This window comes from Cuculus canorus, chromosome 5, assembly GCF_017976375.1.
Source record: "Cuculus canorus isolate bCucCan1 chromosome 5, bCucCan1.pri, whole genome shotgun sequence".
Lineage (NCBI taxonomy): Eukaryota > Metazoa > Chordata > Aves > Cuculiformes > Cuculidae > Cuculus > Cuculus canorus.
Genome location: NC_071405.1, coordinates 64104454 through 64125915, shown reverse-complemented (window position 1 = coordinate 64125915; position 21462 = coordinate 64104454). Strand labels below are relative to the sequence as shown.

General features: G+C 36.6%; 1 protein-coding gene across 5 annotated transcripts in view; it reads right to left on the bottom strand.

The window, feature by feature from the left end:
• AKAP6 (A-kinase anchoring protein 6) overlaps positions 1 to 21462 on the bottom strand; it is a 273822-nt gene that overhangs the window by 216637 nt on the left and 35723 nt on the right. The window contains exons 1-2 of one of the 5 annotated variants that reach the window (XM_054067987.1): positions 8361 to 8573; positions 5643 to 6000 (exon numbers count right to left, since the gene is read on the bottom strand). In XM_054067987.1, coding sequence (XP_053923962.1) covers positions 5643 to 5966 — 324 coding nt within the window. In that variant the 5' untranslated portion in view covers positions 5967 to 6000; positions 8361 to 8573. Of the gene's footprint in view, positions 1 to 5642; positions 6001 to 8360; positions 8574 to 21462 lie in introns of those variants that run through there. The other 4 variants (XM_054067986.1, XM_054067983.1, XM_054067985.1 and 1 more) reach the window with 4 other exon arrangements.

Below are 21462 nucleotides of genomic sequence, written 5' to 3'. Positions count from 1 at the left end.
TGGAGAATATTTCCCCTCCCACTCACCATTCAACCAAAATTATTCAACTCAAAAGCTCATCAAATGAGCTCTTTCAAACTTCAAACTTTTCAGAACCATTTCTTAGAGAAGTTTACAGCTTCAACAGGATCAAGGAGACTAAAATTTGTCAACGGTCATTAAAGAGAGTCCTTTGAGGTGCGCAGTCATACATGTTTAGTACGTTAACTAGTTCAGAATGAAAGAAGTTACATTTTCCACTGTACTTATAGTCCACTTCCATTTTAGATTTTGATGTGCACAATCTGTCCTCTAAAATAGTCCTCAAATACTGAAAGTCACATTTTAGGGTAGAGATACCTTATTGTACAGATAACTCTTAAATGTTCAATTTTGTTAACTGAATCGCATAGCAATTGTGTTTAAACTAATTTTGTTTCATATGCAACTTAAGGTAACGTCTTAGTATAGGATTGTAAATAGTCCCAAAATCATATAGTTACCATATTACTTGCTCTTAAGTTATTTGCTAGACTTGACACTCTTTGCAAATAATAACACTTCCACAAATCGATGCGCAACAACTTGCTGATTTTCAGACTTAATAAAATAATCTTTAAGTTCTCTCCATTCAGCTATAGGTCATAGTTTATAATCAAATGTCTGCCTTTGTAGACACTCATACTAACATCCACACATGGAAAGTATAAAACTATTTGTCAGAGAAATTTCTTTCAAGAAGCGTAACTGCTAAATACGCCCAGAAGTATTCTCAGAAATATCTCTACGAATTTGAGTCATTATTTCCCTTCATCTCCCTTTGAATAATGACTCTTCTAAATATGCACAGCAATCCTTCACCTGAAGTATCAGGATTGTATCTGGCCTACAAGTGAGACATCTGAACAAATTTGCCGTTGAGCTCTCCAGTTAAGGTTCTCTTGAATACAATCATTATATCTTGTGACAAACTTCTGTCAAGATACAGCAGTCCAAACAATCTTTCCGTCAGCAGCTTCATATAAATATACATCTGTATGAATGTGTGTATATACATCCGCAAATACGGTCACTAACATTTTTTGTGATCGTTTATAAAATATCAGTTATGTTATGGTAACACGATGAGGCTTAATTCTTCTCCAAATTCTCTCATAATATAGAGTTGTTTGTACAGTAGGAAAACTTCATTTGTGCACTTAGTTAAAATCGGTTTAGGCAGCACAGCTGAAAAGCTGCACAAGTGCAGAGGCAAGATATGTTGTCACAAGCCTCAGAATAATAGAGCCACCGAAAGGCATCAAACCAAAAACGAGAAGAAAGAGTAGCCCTGTTCCTAATGTTACAGAAAGACATGGTAGATTAGGTACTTCAGTAATCCTGCTAGCATTGAATAAGTCCTTTTACAGATTACGATAAGGACAGTTCTTTGTTCCATATTACAATAAATTGAACTTACTGAATTTATCTTCCAGACTCAGCCATATTTTTGAGTGACTTATTTTAACATCTGAAAAAAAAGGCTCTATTTTTGCTCTCAAGGGGAGCTTATTGAAAAAGAAAAGCTTCAAAAGTACTCAGAAAAATCATTTGGTTGAGCCTTCAGTATTTATTCAATAAAAGCAGGAATATTTAATATAATTTATTCAATAGGAACCTACTGAATTCAAGAGGAGGGGATGAGAGAGAAAGATACCTGCAGTACCCTGGGTTTACATTTTTTTTCAAAATGTTTGTAATGGAATTAAAAAAGGAATAACCTGTATCTAACTGTAGATATATTTAAAAGGAGTACTCTTTAATACCTTGCTTTTATAATTCCTTACGCTCTTCTGTTATCCAGGATTTAAATACATGGAGAAAAACAGCTAAAAATTCTTTGCCTCCCTAAAAAAGTGGAAACAGAGATGGTAAAAGGATAATGGCCCTGAGAGAGTTAAGGGATATGAAGTAAAGCAGAAGAATGGGAGTTACATCCCAGTTGGACTACAGGAGGATTCCAAGAAAGAATTTGTTGTAAAAGCAAGCGTATTTTATTCAGACTAAAAAAGTGAAATAGATCATGAAAGCATCTCAGCATGTCCATATGACACAAAGACGGAGAGAACACTCAGATTTACTTGTAGCAAATCTCTTTTACAAATACTTGCAGTTGGTAGCAGCTATACTGAATGTGTTAGAGAGATGTAAATGTATCTTAGCACAGCTTGAGTTAAGAGTGATGACCAGATAAATGACTAATAGAAGGCATTCCCGACCCATGAGAGTGGTGATTCATGCATCCAGTTTACTGAAGCACTCATGAAGCTTTCCAGGAAATTTCCCAAGGGACGACAAGCCTTCCACTCATGCTGCATAGCTACTTCTGAGAAAGGGCATTACAAAAGTGAGAGAAACATGAATTTTGAAAAGATCAGTGGTGGCTGGTAAAGCCCTAAGTCGTGTAACGTGAAAAGAGACTGCCAGCAAACACCAAAATCCCCAGCAAACAAGCCACAAAAAGAAACAATGCTCTTGTTTTGAGCATTGTTTCTGTCTTGCTCAGAAAGATCAGAAGCACAGACAAATCTGCAATAGGAATACAGAGTAAATGTTCACAAGAGAAAGAGATGATCTGTTTGCTGAGCAATTTTTCCAAGGAATAACATAAAAAGTCTGCTATGGCCTCAAACCATCACCATGAGCCAACTGACAGCCAAAGGAAGGAAAGCAATTTTTAAGTATCCAAAACAAATAGAAAGCTATCAGGAAATGGAACTGGATGTCTCCTGGTTGAGGAAAGCAAGCTATAAGAAAAGGAAAAAAGTGTTTGCCTTATCACTACATCTGCAGTTTAAAAATTAGGTTCAGAAACTCATCAAGTTATAGACTTTTATCCTGGGTCTGTATCATTCATTTTTGTCTTTATGATTTGGAAAAAGGAGTGGAGGGAAGGCTTTTTAATTTTGCTGATGGCAATAATATGTGTGCTTGGGGGAGATACTTCAAAGATATCAGAAGACAGATTTGGACCTCGAAAAGTTACAGACACAGTGAGAAATGGAGGATTAGAAAAAAAAGAAAAGAGGACAATAAAGGAGAAAGGCAAAAACCCCACATGTAAAATTTCACAGATAAAATGGATGGGAGATGAAAAACCCATAGTGCAGCAAAGGAGCTTGGGAGTTACAGCAAATAACTAGACGAACACGAATCAACCATCTCCTGCTGTTGTGAAGCAAATACTAAATTGCTGTGCAATGTTTGAAAGACATGACATACTCTTTCCTGTCTCCTGGCAATAGTGAAGCTTCACATTGAGCCCTGTGTCAAGCCTATGTGCAACAAATCCAGGAGAATCAGGATTAGTCAGAACGAGCTCCTCAAGGACAGTTACCGGAACACAGACAAATGAAAAATGATAATTTGTATGATGTTATGGGACGTTTTACTGCCTAGCAGATCTTGGACTATTTTAGGTATATTTATTATATATTATCATAGACATTATATAATATCTTAATATATAACATGTTTTAATTACATTGAAAATTATATTATTATATTATTATATTATTATATTATTATATTATTATATTATGCAACAAGGTAGAAGGATAAAGAATTGAAAATATATCTGAATTCCAAACAAAAGCTTTTCCACGAGACTTGTTTTTACATTCTTTTTTGTCGGTATACAGATTTAAAGGTAAGCATACTACAGAAGTTCTGTTTTCCTAATGTATCTGTTAAGACTTGGCTGTGATTTTTAGTACTACAAGTTTTTTCTTTTTCTAATACTTTGTGAATAATTTTACAACCTATCAAATATTTAAAAAAGAACTTCAAATACAAGTCATTAAACATGTGCAAAGATATGCACGTGTATAAACACACAGAACACTTCCCTGTGAGTCCAGGGTCTGTAAATAGAATATTTGACAGGCTCAATGACAGCCTCCCCACATACGGGCTGACAGACCAGATAATTGCAGACAATTGAGATTCTTTCATTTTATTCTTTTGTCCTTTTTTATAGGTGCATTAACAAGATTTCTTCCTAGTCCCAAATAACCCCCAGGTGCTACAGCAATTGCTTACATGGAAAAAAACATTAGGAAAGTATTTTATGAACTACCATTGACTCTTCCAACTAAATCTAAAAAGGAGAAAATTGAGAGGAATGCTATTCATTCACTGACTTATTCTTGGGGAAAAAAGAAATAAACTAGCAGATGAGTAAGGATGAGTGATATGTACACGATATTCTCATTTTGTAAGCAGGCACAAATCACTTCTGCTTGTGCTCTGAGCCAGCCCAAAGCTGTGAGTAGATACTACCCACAAATTCCACAGCTCTTCAGTTTCAGCTCAGCACCGCGCTAATACGGCCACAAGCAATTCCAGATAAGAACTGGCACCCGGTACAGCAGGGTTTGTTATGCCTGCAGAAAGACCTTTTAAGCATATTTGCTAAAATCTTTTAGTCTGTTGGAGACATAGTCCTTTGTCTCATCAAAATCTGGCAATGCCCACCCCAAATTTTACCAAAAAAAAAATAATGGGACCATAAAAACCATAAGATCAACTTTCTGTTTGCTTCAGATTGATTTCAGTACAATTGCTCTATGGTTAGCACTAGGACACAGAGTTGTATTTTAAGACAGCCTACAGCTCCAGTCCTAAAATAAACACAAAATACCATCGCGCTGAGTATGAAGGAAGACTATGTTCACATTAACAGGCCTCAGAATGCAACTCTGAAGACAGCTCAGTCTGAAGAGATAACATTTGCCTGCTATTTCTGGAAGTTGTTTGCTGCCTTCAAAAGCACGCTTGATCTGCTGCAGCAAACCAAGCCATGCAAATGAACGTATACATCCAGTACCAGACACTATTTAGTTGGTTATCACCTTGAATTACCTTAATATTTTTAAAGATTCAACACCAGCATTTAAATCTGGGACCAAAAAAGAGAAAATTGTTTAAAAATACTTGTGTGAGTTGTAGGGTTGGGGGAAGGGAGATGGTTGCTCTTTTAGTTTACATGAAACACAGATTGGACAAAGTCCAGTCTTCCTAATGCATTTTCTTGCTGGGAGGGAATCTTGATTTACTGGATATATTGTTTGATTTTTTTCACTTCATATTTCTTACTAAGACTCATATCTGAAAAAAATATTTCTACACTTTTATCATTTTGCATATAGTCCCACCTGAGCTCAGTCTTCAATGTAACCTTTGTATGACTGAAAGGCCAGACATTAGACCACCTTTCTACCCTACTAACTCTGAAACTTGCTTAGCTTTTAAACAAGCAGCCACATTTATTGAGAAATGGATATAGAAGTTTTAGATTAACTCCATTAAAATGAATAGGAATATTTCTGGGCACTTCTGAAATGTCAGGTCAGGTTATTATTAGTGTTGTATTAGCTGATTTTGGAGTGTGAACACGTTCATTAATATGGTTATGACTGTTGAATTTAGTGATGAGTAAATAATGTTGAAAAAAAAAATCAGAATTGTACAGTTTCTATTTTCTCCCTGAAAAAGATTCATTTACTTTTTAAAGAAGGCTATCAGACACACGACAGCAGTTATAAAAACGCCCTGTTTACTTTACTGGTAGCAAAGTCTTTTGCATCTTCATTGAAAAATCTGCAAAATAAAATTCATCCTACCTTCAGTTGCACCAGGTGCACATCCACATGCTTACTGTCCGAGTCCTGTTGGACAGAGTAGGTCAGATCCCTGACTCTTTCAGACGTCATTCGAAGCCAGGTCTCAATTTCTGGCAAGTGAAGAACAATCTTCCAATCGGCCCCAGTGTGTAGAGGAGGCGGCTTTTCATACTGCTGGCTAGAATCAAGGTCCTTCATGACATCCTCTTCCCCATTTTGTTCCACTGTAGGAGTCATGTTTATAACCATGGGAGATGCATCAGACGACATGGGATCCAGTCCTTGCGTTCTCATGGGAGAAAGTGCTACATCCATGGCTAACATGGGGAAGTCTAAACCATAATTCTTTCCGAAATAGCTGCGAAGATAAAAAGATAAGAGGCTGCTGTTATGAGACCAAGTTTTGTGACAAAAATGTTCACAAGACAAGGAGTAAATATCAATATCTGAGAGGTAGACTTCTAAATAAGTTCTTCACCCTGCAAATCTACAATAGAAGTTCAAGGATAAATAGAGTTTTCAAATTAACTTTGTTGATTTGAACAAACAAGTTCTTTGAGAAAAATAACAAATGCTGCACCTCTCTCATTGTCGACAGTTACCTTAGAAATTAAAGCTTTCATGGGTGAAAAATATGTTCTGATTTTCTGCTTATGCAACATACATACCCTGAGCATTGACAAAGCTAGCAGAACTTTACTGAACTCCATGAGTTAATGTAGGATTGGTATTTGTAAACTAGCACATATTAGAACAAATTCCTTGGTCTAAAATGACTAAATAAAAAAATTTCTCAACTCTTTTATAAATTGCCCAATTATTCACTTGACTATTGATCAGATACGACAACAATTTTGAAGGCAAATTTGAAGAGACTATTGAGGACACTTGGTTGATCTACTGAAGGCAGATTTTAGTTTAGAAGTTTAAGTTCTTGTAGTTTTGTTAGATTAAGAACTGTTGTGATAAGCAACAACTCTATCAAAATTTATAGATAAGAATTCCAATATAAAAATATGCACCTAGGATTAAAAAGTCATTTTACAAGTGTGGCTTTATTAAAGCCCAAAAGCGGTGTCATCAATATACACTTACAAGGCAAGTAGGTAAATACTGGAAAAAGCAAACAAGGAAAACATTTTACTTTGTATCTCTTTTTCTGTAAACTCAAGCTGTACATCACACAGAAAGCTGCCATAAACCCTGTGCTCAAGAAAAAAAAAATACTCAACAGCAGACACTTGGTTTGGAGATAAGTACCTAAAGCATTAGGAAAAATTTCATTCAGCAGATGTATTTTTATCTAATTTTGGACAGACAAATTTGACACATGCCAGCCTTTGACATACATCTTCATTACACCTTACACCAATAATTACTTTTTTCTTCCATACTTTGCAACCCCAAGCAAGGGTTCTTCAGTAAGAATACATCAAGAGAATTGGGAAGATTTGGTCCTTTTAAAAATGTTTCTTCTTTTTTTTAACCAGTGCTTATTAGAAATACTTCAACTACATTTTAATAGCCTTTGTTTGTGCTCATTTTCCTTAGTGTTAAGATTGCAAATAACTCAATTATAAAGGTATTAATTTGGGCAACGTTCTAAGCTTTTATAGTTCCACTCTCTTTTCTATGAAAACTGTATTTTAGCTTTTAGCATATGAGCTATAAGGCAAAAAAGAAATCAGAGTTTTTCACTATCAAATCAACTACACAGTAACGACTGGGTTATATTTCTGAATATCTCAAGTGAAGGCTCAGTAGCCAGAGACTACTGCTGAAGGCAATGAGAGTAACAAAGAATTATCCAAACACGTGCCTACTTCTCATGGCTGAGAAGGACAAAGACATTACATTTCACCTTGATTTTATTTACTACCCTGCAACTACTTAGTTAATTATCTTTTGTACATTCATAACTGCCACAAAACAGTATTTAGAACTGATATTAAGCTAGTAAATATTAATCTGGCACTTCAGAACCAAATATTCTATCAGTGCAATCAAGGAAAGGGGATGAAAGAAGATTCCATCCATTCTCAGTGCCTGCTGTACAATTTCCAAGTCCTTTAGTTAGATTTTTGAAGACTTCAGCATTAAACAGTGTCATTCGAAAAGCTCTGCAGCAAGATTGTATGAAAATAACATTTCAGGATGCTGAGTATTTTTCAGGTCTATCTCTCTTCAGTGCCCATTTTTGATCTTAAACCATGCATACTCACACTGTTAGACAAATCATTCAATTTGAAGACATTTTTCTTAGATGCTTTTGTTCATCGTGCCATTTTTAAAGCATATAAATCAACTGGTTTAGCAGCCAAAATTATCGTATTACTTCAAGCCTATATTTACATTATTTCCTCCTGAAAATGAAATAAGTGAAGTGCACGTGGTTCTTGTTTCTGCATGTTTATGATTAACAAATTAAACATGCCTACCATCAAAAGACTTGGTCCTGAATCACTGAATGCTACGGAAACAGAGGAAGTGCAGCACTCGCTTATCAGTTTTCCACAAAATATTGGCACTGCAAGAATTTTTCAGCGTGACTCAGCTCTAATAAGGACATTAAGTCAGTTAGCAAAAAGAAATTAAAGCATGCTCTTGCCGAAGCAAACAACAGGCAGTCCATGCTGCATGCAGAGCGTAGCTCCAGCCTTGATACACAATTTAGCATATTAGGAATTGCAATTTAGCAACCATTAGGAACCTGCTGACCTGGTTTTTGATACGATGTGCTTGACTCTCTGTACTGGCTCTCCAGTATTGCAGCTAATATCTCCTTAATCCTAGTTGCTCTTAAAGTCAAATCCTTTGAATCCTTTCCCTTCTGACAGGTCACAAGTTGCAACACTTCAAGTAAAGGATATGTGGAGGAACTTTAAGACAGATCATTCTTTTCACATTCTTTAAAAAAAAAATATCCTTTGAAGGTAATAAAACACACAGTGGATACTAACTAGCAAGAATACTAACAAAGCTTTGAAAATCCCATAAATGCTTGAAAGCAGAAATTGTTGCGGCTAGAAAAGACTGAATCCAACACTAGGACACAGATTCATGAAATTGTTTCTTGGCAGAATAAAAAGGCATCATCATCCAACTACCCTGTTAGAAAGAAAAACTGAAAGGTTCTCCTGTGCTCTCTGAGCAAAGTGGCACTGAAGCAGCGCACGCACAGGAGTGCTCCTGAAATGACTGGAAAACCAGTAAGCTCCACCCCACTATCCCTCCCCCAGCTCCTCCGCAGCAGTGGCAAAGCAACTCAATTCCCATGTCATGCTTGCACTGACCTACAAAAGGCACTGGCAAGGCACTGAAACTAGCTTTCTTCTAAACCAAATCCTTTCTGTACCTGGAATAGCTGTGTAAACTAGATTATTTTAAATTTGCTGCTGAAGAGCTGAAAATACATTTTCAAGTGATCGATTAAAAGATAATCTCTCAATATTTTCAGGGTATAGCCTTAATTTAATCATTACAATCACACAGAAAGAGAGATGATGCCATTCTTTTTTCAAAAATACGCTTCAATTTATTTGTTTCTGTCACTTCTGAAGCAACTGTTTCAATCTGCCAAAAGAACCCCTTTATGAACTACGCAACATAGCTACAAGCATGGGCTGCTGGTGGGAGAAAAAAAATAGAGATTAATTGAGGGTATCTTTTTACCCTGTGTTAATTCTTTATATACAGTTCTGTATTTTCATGGATACTTGTATGAAAGGTGAGAGATTCTGTCTAAGGACACGCACACATATGCTTCCTATCCTCATCTTTCGTGAGTGCATTATGCCTAACAGATGGCTGATTACCTTCCACTAATCACACAGGCAATCTCACTTTCCCTTGGTTTTCCACTCAATCAGATGCTAACGTTTTTATGCAAAACATAGAATGTGTGTGTCAACCGTAATATAGTTCATCAATCGCCACAAGCCTTGAAAGACTTCCCTCACTCATTCTGCTCCCCAATTATTTACATTTTCCTTGTTTATAAAGTGCAAGCCATATTTACTCTGCCAGCTATCAGATCATCCACGTTTTCCTCCAACAGCAGTTGGCTGCTGTCAAATAAAGATTTGTTAAGCATTTTAAGCCACACAGTAGTCCAGACGTTGATCAGTGGTGCAGACACTGGGTCGAGTGAATGTTAATAAGCTTTAATTCTCCTTACTGTCACATATTGTTTAAATCATCCATGAGCACTATACGGCCACCTGTCTGTCATGTAAGCAATTCATTTCATTCTCCAAAATGGCCAAAAAACCCCAGAGAAACTCCATCATTAAATAATTATGTCTGCTTGCTGACTTTGAAAGCTAAAGATGTAAATTTTAACATCAAATTTAATAAGATCATTGGTGTTGAGTTTTCTTAAATAGATACAGTCAAAATTGCTGTCTCACACAGCTAAGATATATTTCCATTTCTTTTCCATTTCTTTTCCATTTCTATAGTCTCAGGAATTCTCTGCCAAGTTACAAGGCGCACTACATCGTTTCTTGAAAATGCAATCCACTGTATCTGCTGTAAGGATAAACTGCTTCACTGCAACTGAAGTATATAATGTCAGCAACTACATATGGACCAACCTGCATTTAATATCACATTAACACTATCCATGCTACATAGTTTATATTGCAGATTTCCTACATGACCGGAGAAATACGACAATTTCAAAAAGCTTTCAAAGAACTAAATTCTAAGAGATCCAATTTTGTTTTTTCTCTTCATATCACTCCCTGTGAACAGATTTTAAAAATATCTCCTTTACAATATCCTACTATTACACCTGAAAATCTGAACAAATTGGACTGGAAGGGGGGAAAATATCATTTAGCACTGCTGCGCCTCTTCCTTGATGTGTGTAGACTCTTAGAACATATGTCTTACAAGGAATATTATGATGCCACAACTCCTGCAGGATACACACCAAAGATCCTTATATAGTAATGCCAATATTAAGCCTGAACATTAATGTGAATTATGATTATATTTTTTAATGTCACTGACCTAAAGTCCATTAACAAGTCTACCCGCAAGGCTTTAATGATAACAAAGCCAGACCACCAACAATTAAATGTGGAAATCCCGCTATGGATAACTGAGTTCCTGATTATGTCTATATATCAGGATTTAAGACATTGCAATGACCCAACACAGAATCATAGAATAGTTTAGGTTGGAAGGGACCTTTAAGATGAACCAGTTCCAACCCCCTGCCACAGGCAGGGACAACATGCTTTTTTTTTTACATTGGTGTAGAGACGCTTCAGCTGGGCCATTACCTGTGTCACCCTCTTAGAGGAAAACACTTTTATTAAGGTGTTTCACTGGTATTTCTCTCTTGGCTCCTATTGCCTCAGTGGCCCCTGGTTCATCTCCATAAGACTTCAACTATTTCTCCAGTGTACCCAGTACGTCTCAGAGACACGGGCTGAGGGTCCTCGCTAGCATCCCATTCCTCTAACCTCGCTGTGTCATCCCTCAGCTTGTCTTGAGCAAGCCTGATATTATCCCTCTCCACGATGTATAATAAATACATGCTGATCACTTGGGAGAAATCTTAACACTATTTCAGGGAAAATTATTGGGAGGCTAAACAAGCTTATTCCTTTATATTACGGAAGGTGACTACGAGAAATTAATTCCTTGTATCAAGCAATATGACCTCATAATAGATCAGACAAGAAGAACTGGGCTAGGTTATTTTAGACCGTTTTCAAGCTCTATTATTTCTTATACACTCATATGTACTGTACAAATATGTCAGTTATAGCTGACCTCTAACTACCACTACAATGCAAGTGTCATATCTGTTTCTAGCAGTCATTCAACATCATAATGTTCTTCTTCTTTAAACTAAGGCATTATCAGATATGTTACAGGTAGTGGAATACTGGATGGTCAGTTTCTCAATGCAAGAGTTAATAATAATTAAAAAGAAAAGAAGACTAATAGTGATGAAGCAAAACTGGAAGGACTACAGGCTGGAAGAAAAGAGAAATAAAAGGAGGCCAGCAGGAGCTGAAGAAAATAAGAAGCTTAAATATGTGTGCAAGACAAAAAGATTGTAGGGAATAAATTTAAAAAGTGAATAATTAGAGTAACAGAAAGGAAAATCAATCTAAAATGCAGGTTAGCTGTTGTGAAATGAGGAATGATGCAAGCAAAAAATAAGAGGTATTTGATGATGATGATGTCATTTCTAGGAAGAAAAAAGCAGGCTGAGATCTAAGACAACTGCTTTTCAGTATGACCAATTGTAACATTGCACCCCATAAATTCATCTATATCGGCATTAGAGCTTACACTATCTTGAGCACATTTGACTATGGCAGCTTAACAATATGCTAAGACAAAAGGAGGTGCTTTGACCCAGTGAACTGAAGAGGCTTAGATTATCTGAAATGGCACACAACAGTAACAGAAAGACTAATGGAAGAAATTGTGGTACAACGATTATTTTGGAAGAAAATCATCAAGAGCGTAACACCGGAATGAAGGTTTAGTAAAATATAAACATTCATTGTCCTGCCTGATGGTACTCTCTTATTCAACATGCACATGACAAAACATCCAGACCAGAAAGAACAGAATACATCCAAACAACAAATGAAGAGGCAAGAGTTTTCACTCATATAGTTCTAGTGGTTTATTGACGTATTTTCTACCATGAATCTATCCTTACAGTAGCAATGGAAAACTCAACCATTAAACTCAAGCTATATGTTTATCCTTTCTGCCAGTCAGAACTTCTTCAGGAGAAAAATATTCCTCTTTTAATCTTGCAAAACATGCCTCTCAAAGTCCCACACAGTGAAGTGGTAATATACTTATCCCATCACCCAAATCCCAAATAGATATGGGTACAAATTTTTTTTTAAAGCCGAATTATACCTGTAATTACAAATAGTTGAGAGGATGCAGAATTCTTTCCTTCCTAAAGGCAAGCAGAGAAGGAAAAAATAATACTATTCAGCATCATCTATAAAATTATGTTGTCATTGTTTATATATAGCATTTTGTTATCATGGGAGGAACCTATCTATATTCCATGGCTGTATAAGGTGAACTACATGTTGTGACCATACTTAAGAAATGGCACAGGAATTCTGGAAGATAGGGCTTGAAGCATTAATGTTGTCTGTGTGGGAGTTGCAGTCTAGTTCAGCAAGGAAAGGAGAAGATATAGATTTATAACTTGGAGCTCCACTATAGGGAACAAGGACTCTGAATAGAAGAGTTACTTGCTCTGAATATCTCCTTTCTTGCTTCCTGTCTTCACAAATTTTCAGTATTGTGTGGGCATTTCTACGATAACGGACTAAGAGCCAGGACCAGCTTACAGTCCTCTAAAAAAGGCCACTTCAAAGCTGACCTTACACAATGGGTCCTGGCCAAGGTGCAGTAGAAGGAGACCACCAAAACTGCAACTTGATTCTTAATTTAACCCATGGGCTTGTACAGAAGAAAAAGATGGCAACCCTCAGCTATGAAAGCTACTTGTACATGGGAATAATCAGGTTTGGATATTTCTAATTCAGATTCTTGGACCCCAACAACTCAGAAAGCATTGTCTTTGTTGTCTGCTCCATTATGACTGGGCTACACTAATTTTGTACTATGAGAATATACAGACAATATGCTTCATTTGGGTTTATTTTTTTTTCTCCTGATATAAAAGGTATATGTAAAATGATGTTCCAAGACTTCTCCGAATGTTTTCAAACACAGAGCATTCTCCTAGAAATGTGACCGGGCTTTTTATTTTAATTTTTCAGAGCCAGAAATAATTGTACTGGTCTAAAGAGGGTCTTCAGACATAATTTGCTTTGTAAGAGTAACTTGAGAATGATGGATCTTATCCTATGTGCTGCCACCAGCAGGCAGTAAGAGGTTTGTGCCAGCACGTTTTATGAATAAACAAGCTGCAAACTCCTTGTCCTCTGTATATATATGGTGCACACTTTTGGCAAACATGCTCAACTCACATAAGCCCCTCATTATTTTCAGAATTGTACTGAACAATTCAATCATGTGAATCAATAAACAGAGATGCCATAAACAGTCGACAGGAGGTCCATTCAGTTTGGTAGGCAATTTAAATCTTAGATCAAGCGCTTACAGGAACAATACTATCTTAATACATTCTGAAGAACTGAAATACTGATATGAACTAGCATTTTTCTTTAGTCAAATTCAAGTCAGTGTATGTAATTACAGGCGTTTCCTTCAAAGACTTTTTCATCCTACTACCAAATATGTGTACACTATAAGAAAAAGGAAGCGTATAAATGGGCAGAATTGAGAAATATTCATTATCCAGATGTAAGACCAATTTTTTCCCAGTGTTGTTCTTCACAGTTTTATTCTAGATTTTTTTAATTCTGTATGATCTTTAAATTTTGTATATAAATAAAATGTTTATTATGATGGAATAGTACCTATATAAAAAAATACACTTTCATCACTGTTTTGACCATAGCACTACAAGTCAATCCTATGTCTTCAGTTTTTGTGGTTTTTTAATTTACAACCATTTTTACTCAGCAAAATCAAGTTATACAGATAGGCAGAATTTGTTCAAAATGCTGGGTAGACATAGATCTGTGAACTGTGTGGATGCAGGAATGCCTTTGATACTTCATACATCCAGTAGAATGTTAAAGCAGAAAACTACTAAAAAGCAGAAAAATCATGTATAGTCATTTAAAAACTATGTACACTGTACACGAAGATAAATGATAATGGTTGTGATCTCAGGTGCACTTACAAGAATAATTTTTTTAAGTGTGCAATGACTGAATTTATACAGTCATGTGTTTCCGTCTGTGTTTTCCTAATCTTAAGTAGGAAATTATGTGTAGAAAAGATTATACATCTGTTTGTTTTATATAGGTTTCAGTCTGGAATTTGGGACTGAAATTCCAGTGAGGGAAATTTGGGACTGAAATTCCAGGTGAGGGACTCAACCCTCACCAGATGTCACCACTTTCTAGGTTTGAAATGCTCACAAGGTGGAATTTCTTCTATGACACTTATTTGTTCCTCAACTAAGCCAATAATTTCAAGGGAACATAAAAGGCTTGAAAACCCACCCCTAAAAAAACCCAAAATACTTTAAACTTTTCTCAAGGCCATATGCAAAATTTTATAAGAATAAACCTCTTATTCCTCCACTCCTAATACATAATATCAAAACCAGAGTCATTTTAAATATTAAACTTTAAACTATTATTTAGGGCTGCTTTCTGAGAAGTTCTGACATTCTGTCACTTCCTTTAAGGCTTACTGGAGTTGTTCAGGATCAGACCCTTAATTTTGTTGTTAGACAACGTATTGATTCCAGCTATTGATTATTTTACAGTCTTATTCTGAAATAGTTTTTAGAGAGTTTCAGGTTAGTTACTTGCTGCTGCCAACCTGCTATGGTACACTAAAACATACAACTGCAATGGTGATACTAACACAGTATTTCAGAAGAATACAGGTTTTCAGCATAAATTAGAATACTGGGTTATTTTGCCTCAAATCTTGAGTTTTTGTTCAGAGGGATGGAAAAACAAATATGATTTTACAGACCCTACAGGAACCTGAACTTTTAAGATAACCACTTGGAAAGGTTCAGACTCCAGCCACAATGTTAAAAAGAAGTTTACAAAAAGTAGAATTAAACTGGAGCAACTGAGCAAGCTCCACCCAAAGCACCCCATAAAGGTATGTTTAAGGTGCTTTTCGAAGTGGAGGCTGTTTCTGAAAAGGAGTGGGAATTAAAGCCTTCACTCAGTTTAAGATTCTGCAACCATATATACATGAAGGAAAATCCACCACCACGACTTGCTCTTAGCAAAGCGGTTCTCCCCTGGGCATGAGGCTTCGGATTTAGCACGTGTGATTTATTCACGCATGTAAAGCAACCAAGTCTTCAGAGAATTGATCAGGTATACAGAAACTAAAGGAAAACCAATATTCTGCATGCTTTTCATACAGAACATGGGACTGGAGGAAAAAAACCCGGAGAATTCTGAATTACGCAACACATATGACTTATTTGATTAGGGCAAGATGAAGGAAATATTTCTGACCTTACCATCTTACATTGGCTTATGCTGGTCTACACTGAAGCTGTGGTGAATTACAGTCCTCTCTTGCCTCACCCATTGCAAGGAGAGTTCTTTTCTTAATTCTGACAGCAAATCCGTTCCAATCGGAGGCAGCTGCTGATAGCACTCAACATTGTAAACTCCAGTCCAAGTTAGGTTTTCAGGATCTGATTTTGCAGGTAAAAATATAGGATGTCTGTTCAAATTTAAACTGTATAATTTTGAATGAATGCATTTAGTTGAAAATATCTATCGGTCCACTGTCAGCTCTGTTTAATCAGGTCTCAAATTCCAATTTGCTTGCTTTACAGTACCTTCACGGTATACATCCACCTGAGTCTTCTGACCTGAAATTAGTTCTGACCAGCTGTAGTATACATGACATGGTATTGAACCAAAATTGCTTTCTCAGAACTGAAGACCTTATCTTTTCTCCTCTGAAACTTCCACTGCTTCTTCAAAATTAACAGTACTGAAGTGCAGTCTCTTACTAAAGGACACATAGTTTATAAATCATTATACAGTACATATTTCTCTAATTCTTTCAGGCCAAGGGGTTATTTCAGTGCATTGCAGGTATAGTAAAGGTCTGTAGAAACAGACTAACATGAAATCAAAGCAGTATGAAAAGTAATGATATTTAATACTATAGAGTTTGCTAATTTCAGACATCCTCTCATTTAACTGATATATGGAGAGAGGAATTATTTTGGATGTACTTTTTTCTTTCTTTCTGGACATTTCAGTCAGAGAAGTAGAGACAAGACTGCAAAGAAATGTAGCATGATTCAAAAATATGCCATAACTATAGTTCAACAAATTAGTGCAAGATCTAACTTAAATACCAAGCATATAATATATATATAGGCATTATAATATAACAATATAGTGATCAAAACCAGATATTGATTTCTTAAATACAGCTGCTATTTAAAACTGATTGAAAGATATCTTTTGTGCTGAAACATCTACATATTAGGATGTTGTAAAAAAAAGCAGTCTGACAGCTTGAACAAGGAGACAGCTCAGGAAAAAAACATTTGTGTCTATATAAATATGTTATTAAAAAACCCTGCTTTTACTCAGTAGTTTCAGGTTTATGACTGGGTTTTCTCCCCTCCGAACAGAAACAACCAAGACATCAAACAGTGGTTAACTGCTTGAGCAAAGAAGCAGCAAGGAAATAACCTGCAATAAATAAATTCTCTCTGGAGAGTTCCTAGGTGTCTTTTAGTTAAAAGGTGGGGGCTCTTTAAGCTACTCTTTCGTTATATTGCTTTTCTTTCTGCATAGCCCACAAAAATTCATGTTGCTGTTTGGGAAATCCTTGAGCAGCACCTGAGACAAACAATTGACTTACTCAGCAGTAAGGAGGAGTGAAAGCTTAAACAAGCAGCTGAAATAAATTTGAGGGCAGCCATTTCACAAGACCCTGAGATTTATCTGTTTTAGGTCAGGTACCAGGGCTCCAGAACAGAAAAGAAAAAAGAAAAAGAAGAAAGTTGTGTGCTTTATCTCATAAACTCAGAAAAGACACTGATGAGCTTCAGTTATTCTGGAGCTTAGTAATAGAAAATAACAGACAGCAATATTTCAGCAGCCAGAAAGCTACCAGAAATGTCTAAGTTCCCAGAAGCTGTGGAATAAAATGCTATTTATAGAGCCTACCACAAGTGATAACACTTTTTCCAGAAAAATCTTGAAATCACTGAAAAGCTAAGAGGGTGGGAGAGATGAACAGTCTGCTGGGAAGGAAATTTTTATTGCAGTTGCCAAAATCTGATATAATTAAGATGACATGGATGTTTTCTGCATCATTCTTCTAATTGGTAACTACACCCCTTGATGACATTTTAAATAGAAACAGATGCTTCTGTCTTAAACAAATTTATTTTGCAAAGCAAAAGGCAAACTGCTTCATGGGTGATTAGATCTGTTTGTCCTTAATGTTGAGAAAAATTGATTTTAAAGGGTTACGGATGCTTCTTTATGGAATGAAATCTGTGCCATTCTACAAGAGCTTGAAACTCCTCTAAGCTCAGAATAGTCATTTATGGTGGACACAGGATAATTATCTTTCCCAAGCTCAAACTCTCATTCACTTATAAACATTTTCAGGAGGAACAAAATCATACTATGACATGGAACATATCACAGAAAGCTAAGTGTGTTCAGTAACACGAAAAATGCTTCCCTGCTTTGTAGTGAGTTCATTCACATTCTCTGTTGTGTAGATGAAGAACAAGCCATGTCAAGAACAAGAACAGGACACCTTCCCCCCACTGCTGATTCTGCACTTTTTGAATAAGCAAATCACCACCTCTGTCTCCATGCTTTGATGACTAAGTTCCTCAGGCCGATAATTCTTTTCAGTATGCAGCAGAGATAATAAAGTGGAGCCAAATCATGTCGGGGAATTTAAAGCCCTACAGGTAGCAAACAATAACTGGCTGTGAAGAGAAGGGAAAAGCAAAGCAACAGCCACTCTGAACATCCAGGACTTATAATCTTCTTTCCAGATGAATTATATATTGCTTTTCTTAGATGTGAGAGACTTCAACTCATTTATTCTACAATCAGCACCTAGAATTATATCCTTTCAATATCAAAGATATTTCTATTGGGCTGGTAACTATGACACAGGAGCTATGAGAAAAACGTGATATTCTAGCCAAAAGCCAAGCAAAATATTCTAGGATGATTCAGCTCTTACTTTAGAGAGAGTTCTGCTCCACCAGACGTTTGCAGTCTGTGTTACAGTTATATTTGTCTTCTCACACAAAGTATGGATCACACACGTGCCAGCATCAAGCCTCACACAACTCACCAGAAGCAGCAGTACACGCCAGGAGAGGAAGTATGGTGACCTTGCCTGCTGAGATCCCACCCAACTAAAAGCCCTAGAGCTGCCACTACCGTGGAATATCTCAAATACCTGTTGCCAACTGAACTGAACTGAACATGCCAAACAGTCCATGTTACGGTTGGCTCACCTCGTTTTCCTAACATCTCTCATCACAGTATGTTTTCATCTGCTTACCCGCCTTCGGCCTCTAATTTCAGTCAAAGTACATGACCTAATTGAATCATACTTGAAGACTAAACAGCATTATCTCCTGCGTCTTATCCTGAGTCTCTTCGTCCTCAGGATAAATAAGAATCTTCCTGGTAAACTGTATGTCCCACTGGAAATCTTCTTCATCAAAACGTAGGAGGACTATTTTTTCAGCAATCTATGAGAATCACACATTCCTCTGAAATAATGTATATTACTTTATTAATAAATAAATATTCTGCACTAGTGGAAAGATTAATTTTAGAGAAATTTGCTCATATTTCAGTTGTCAGTTTTAAATTTCTCATTCTGTGTTATTGCTTTCACTTTCTGTTAAAGAATTTGACGCTTCAAAATAGATGTGCTATTCTGTTCATAGTATTGTATCATCTGTACACACAGTATTAAAGAAGGCCACAGTGAACACAGAATACTTTTCAACTAAATTCAGTCTGAAATATTATTCAAAAAGGAGAAGAGTAGAGTAGAATGTGTGGGAAATTGAGTAATACCTGTAAAATAAAGTTGAGATTTCCTTTGTATTAAAAAACTGTTGAACATATTGTCAAGACTATTTTCATGATGACTTCAAACCTTTTCCTTGAATAGCAAAATCTTCCAGATGAGTTACACACTGATCCTGGGGAGAAAGTGAGTCGTCAGTGGTAAGAAAGAGCATTAAAGAGAAATAAGAGAAGTAATTCTGCTGCTCTTGAAACCACAAACAAGGCAGGAAAGAAAATGTGAAAGCATTTGACAATGAAATCTTCCAGCTGGTAAATTGCAGGAGCAGGTTTAAAATTATTTTAATTACTAATATTACATTAATATCAAATTATTTGGATCCACTGCATCCTGGGTGTTCATGTATTAAATAATAACAATAACTGGATGCATTTGAATAGCTACCCTACAAATGTACCCCAAGTTTCAACTTACTACTTCGTCACTTAGAAATTGTCTTACAGTGGTATGGAGTCTCATATTAAAAAGTGTTTCTAATTGCCAAACTACGTGAGACTTGCACTTCTTTTTCAAACGATATTCTCACTAACTATTCTGCAATTTGGAATAATTCGTTCATATGCTTTATGAACCCCTGCGTAACAGAAACACGTAGATGAAATGCAAAGATGTAATGAACTCACAACATATTTTTAGTGCGACGGAGCATCTGGATGAACAATGCTATATGAGCATCACCTAACTTTCATTCTTTAAATACAAAAAGACATTAAGCAGTAAGAAGGATGTAGCAATGCCAAAGGAATAGGTGACCTTTAACATTTGCTGTTGTGCCCTACGGGACTTTTAATGCATATCCTCTCTCAAGCATCTTTGGGTTTGGCTGTGTGTTCTTTTGCATTAACATAGCATGATAGCATAGTGGCATTCTCTTCTGTAATACCAATAACCCCATTTTATCCTGATGTTGCCAAACAGCTTTAGTCAGAATAGCAATCAGCCTTTTGCCCACCAGAGAACACAGTGGACAGTACTGAATATTAACTTAAAAAAGTTAACTGAAACAGTAGCTCTTTAGAGTAATATGCGGTGACAGTCTTTGCCATCCTGTGTCTCATTCTGGTTGAACAAATCTAATCATCTTTAAAAGATACAAGCAAAACAGGCTTGGAGATAGGAAAGGCATTTCTCTAGTGAGGAAAGGAGAAACAAGCTGAAGTAATGAAAGTTTCCCTATAAAACTTATGCATTTTCTGAGCTGATTACTTCTATGGACAAGAGGGAATGGCCTGGAGCTCCGCCAGGGGAGGTTCAGGTTGGATATCAGAAAAAAATTCTTCACAGAAAGAGTCATCGGGCACTGGAACAGCTGCCCAGGGAGGGGGTCGAGTCGCCTTCCCTGTAGGTGTTTAAGGAACGGGTGGATTAAGTGCTTAGGGACATGGTTTAGGGAGTGTTAGGAATGGTTGGACTTGATGATCCAGTGGGTCCTTTCCAACCTGGTGATTCTGTGATTCTGTGTAGGCAGAGTTTCCTGTGGTAAGAGTGACGGCCTGTTAACCCCAAGGCCATGCTTGCAGTGAGGAGAGGTAAACACTGATAAAACACACAGTGTTTTCTGAATAGAAATAAAGCATATACCAGAAATAATTAAGAAGCAGCTGAATAGCTCAGGGATCTTGGAAAGAAATATCTGGTGGGGAATCAAACAAGGCTGTTTTGAGTGCGATTCCACAGGGATTAGTGAGGTCCAATGCTGTTAGACATTTTCAGCAGTAATTCAGAAGCAAATATAAAACACTGCTCGTAATATTTGCAGATGGACAGACTGGTGGAGAGCTAAAGAGTGATCAGTCCAGGCCTATTACAGCAGGAAAACTCCTCTGATTTTCCAGAGGAGCCCCACTGCTTGTTAACATCACGCTTCCTGAAAACTAGCTCATTAATTAAAATGTATTTTAATCTAAGTAAATGTGGAGTTGCATGCTCACAATGGAGTGAAATTCGGCAGCTAAAGCCGTGCAGTTGAGCCTCCAAAATCCCTTCGCCCCACGCACCGCAGGGAAAGGAGAGAGGGAGGTGAGAGGAAAAAGACTTATGGTCTGGAAACTACAACAACAGCTTTAATGCAATGATAATGATAACAATGAAAATAATTAGAAAGTAATAACGTCACCCCAGCACCCCTCAA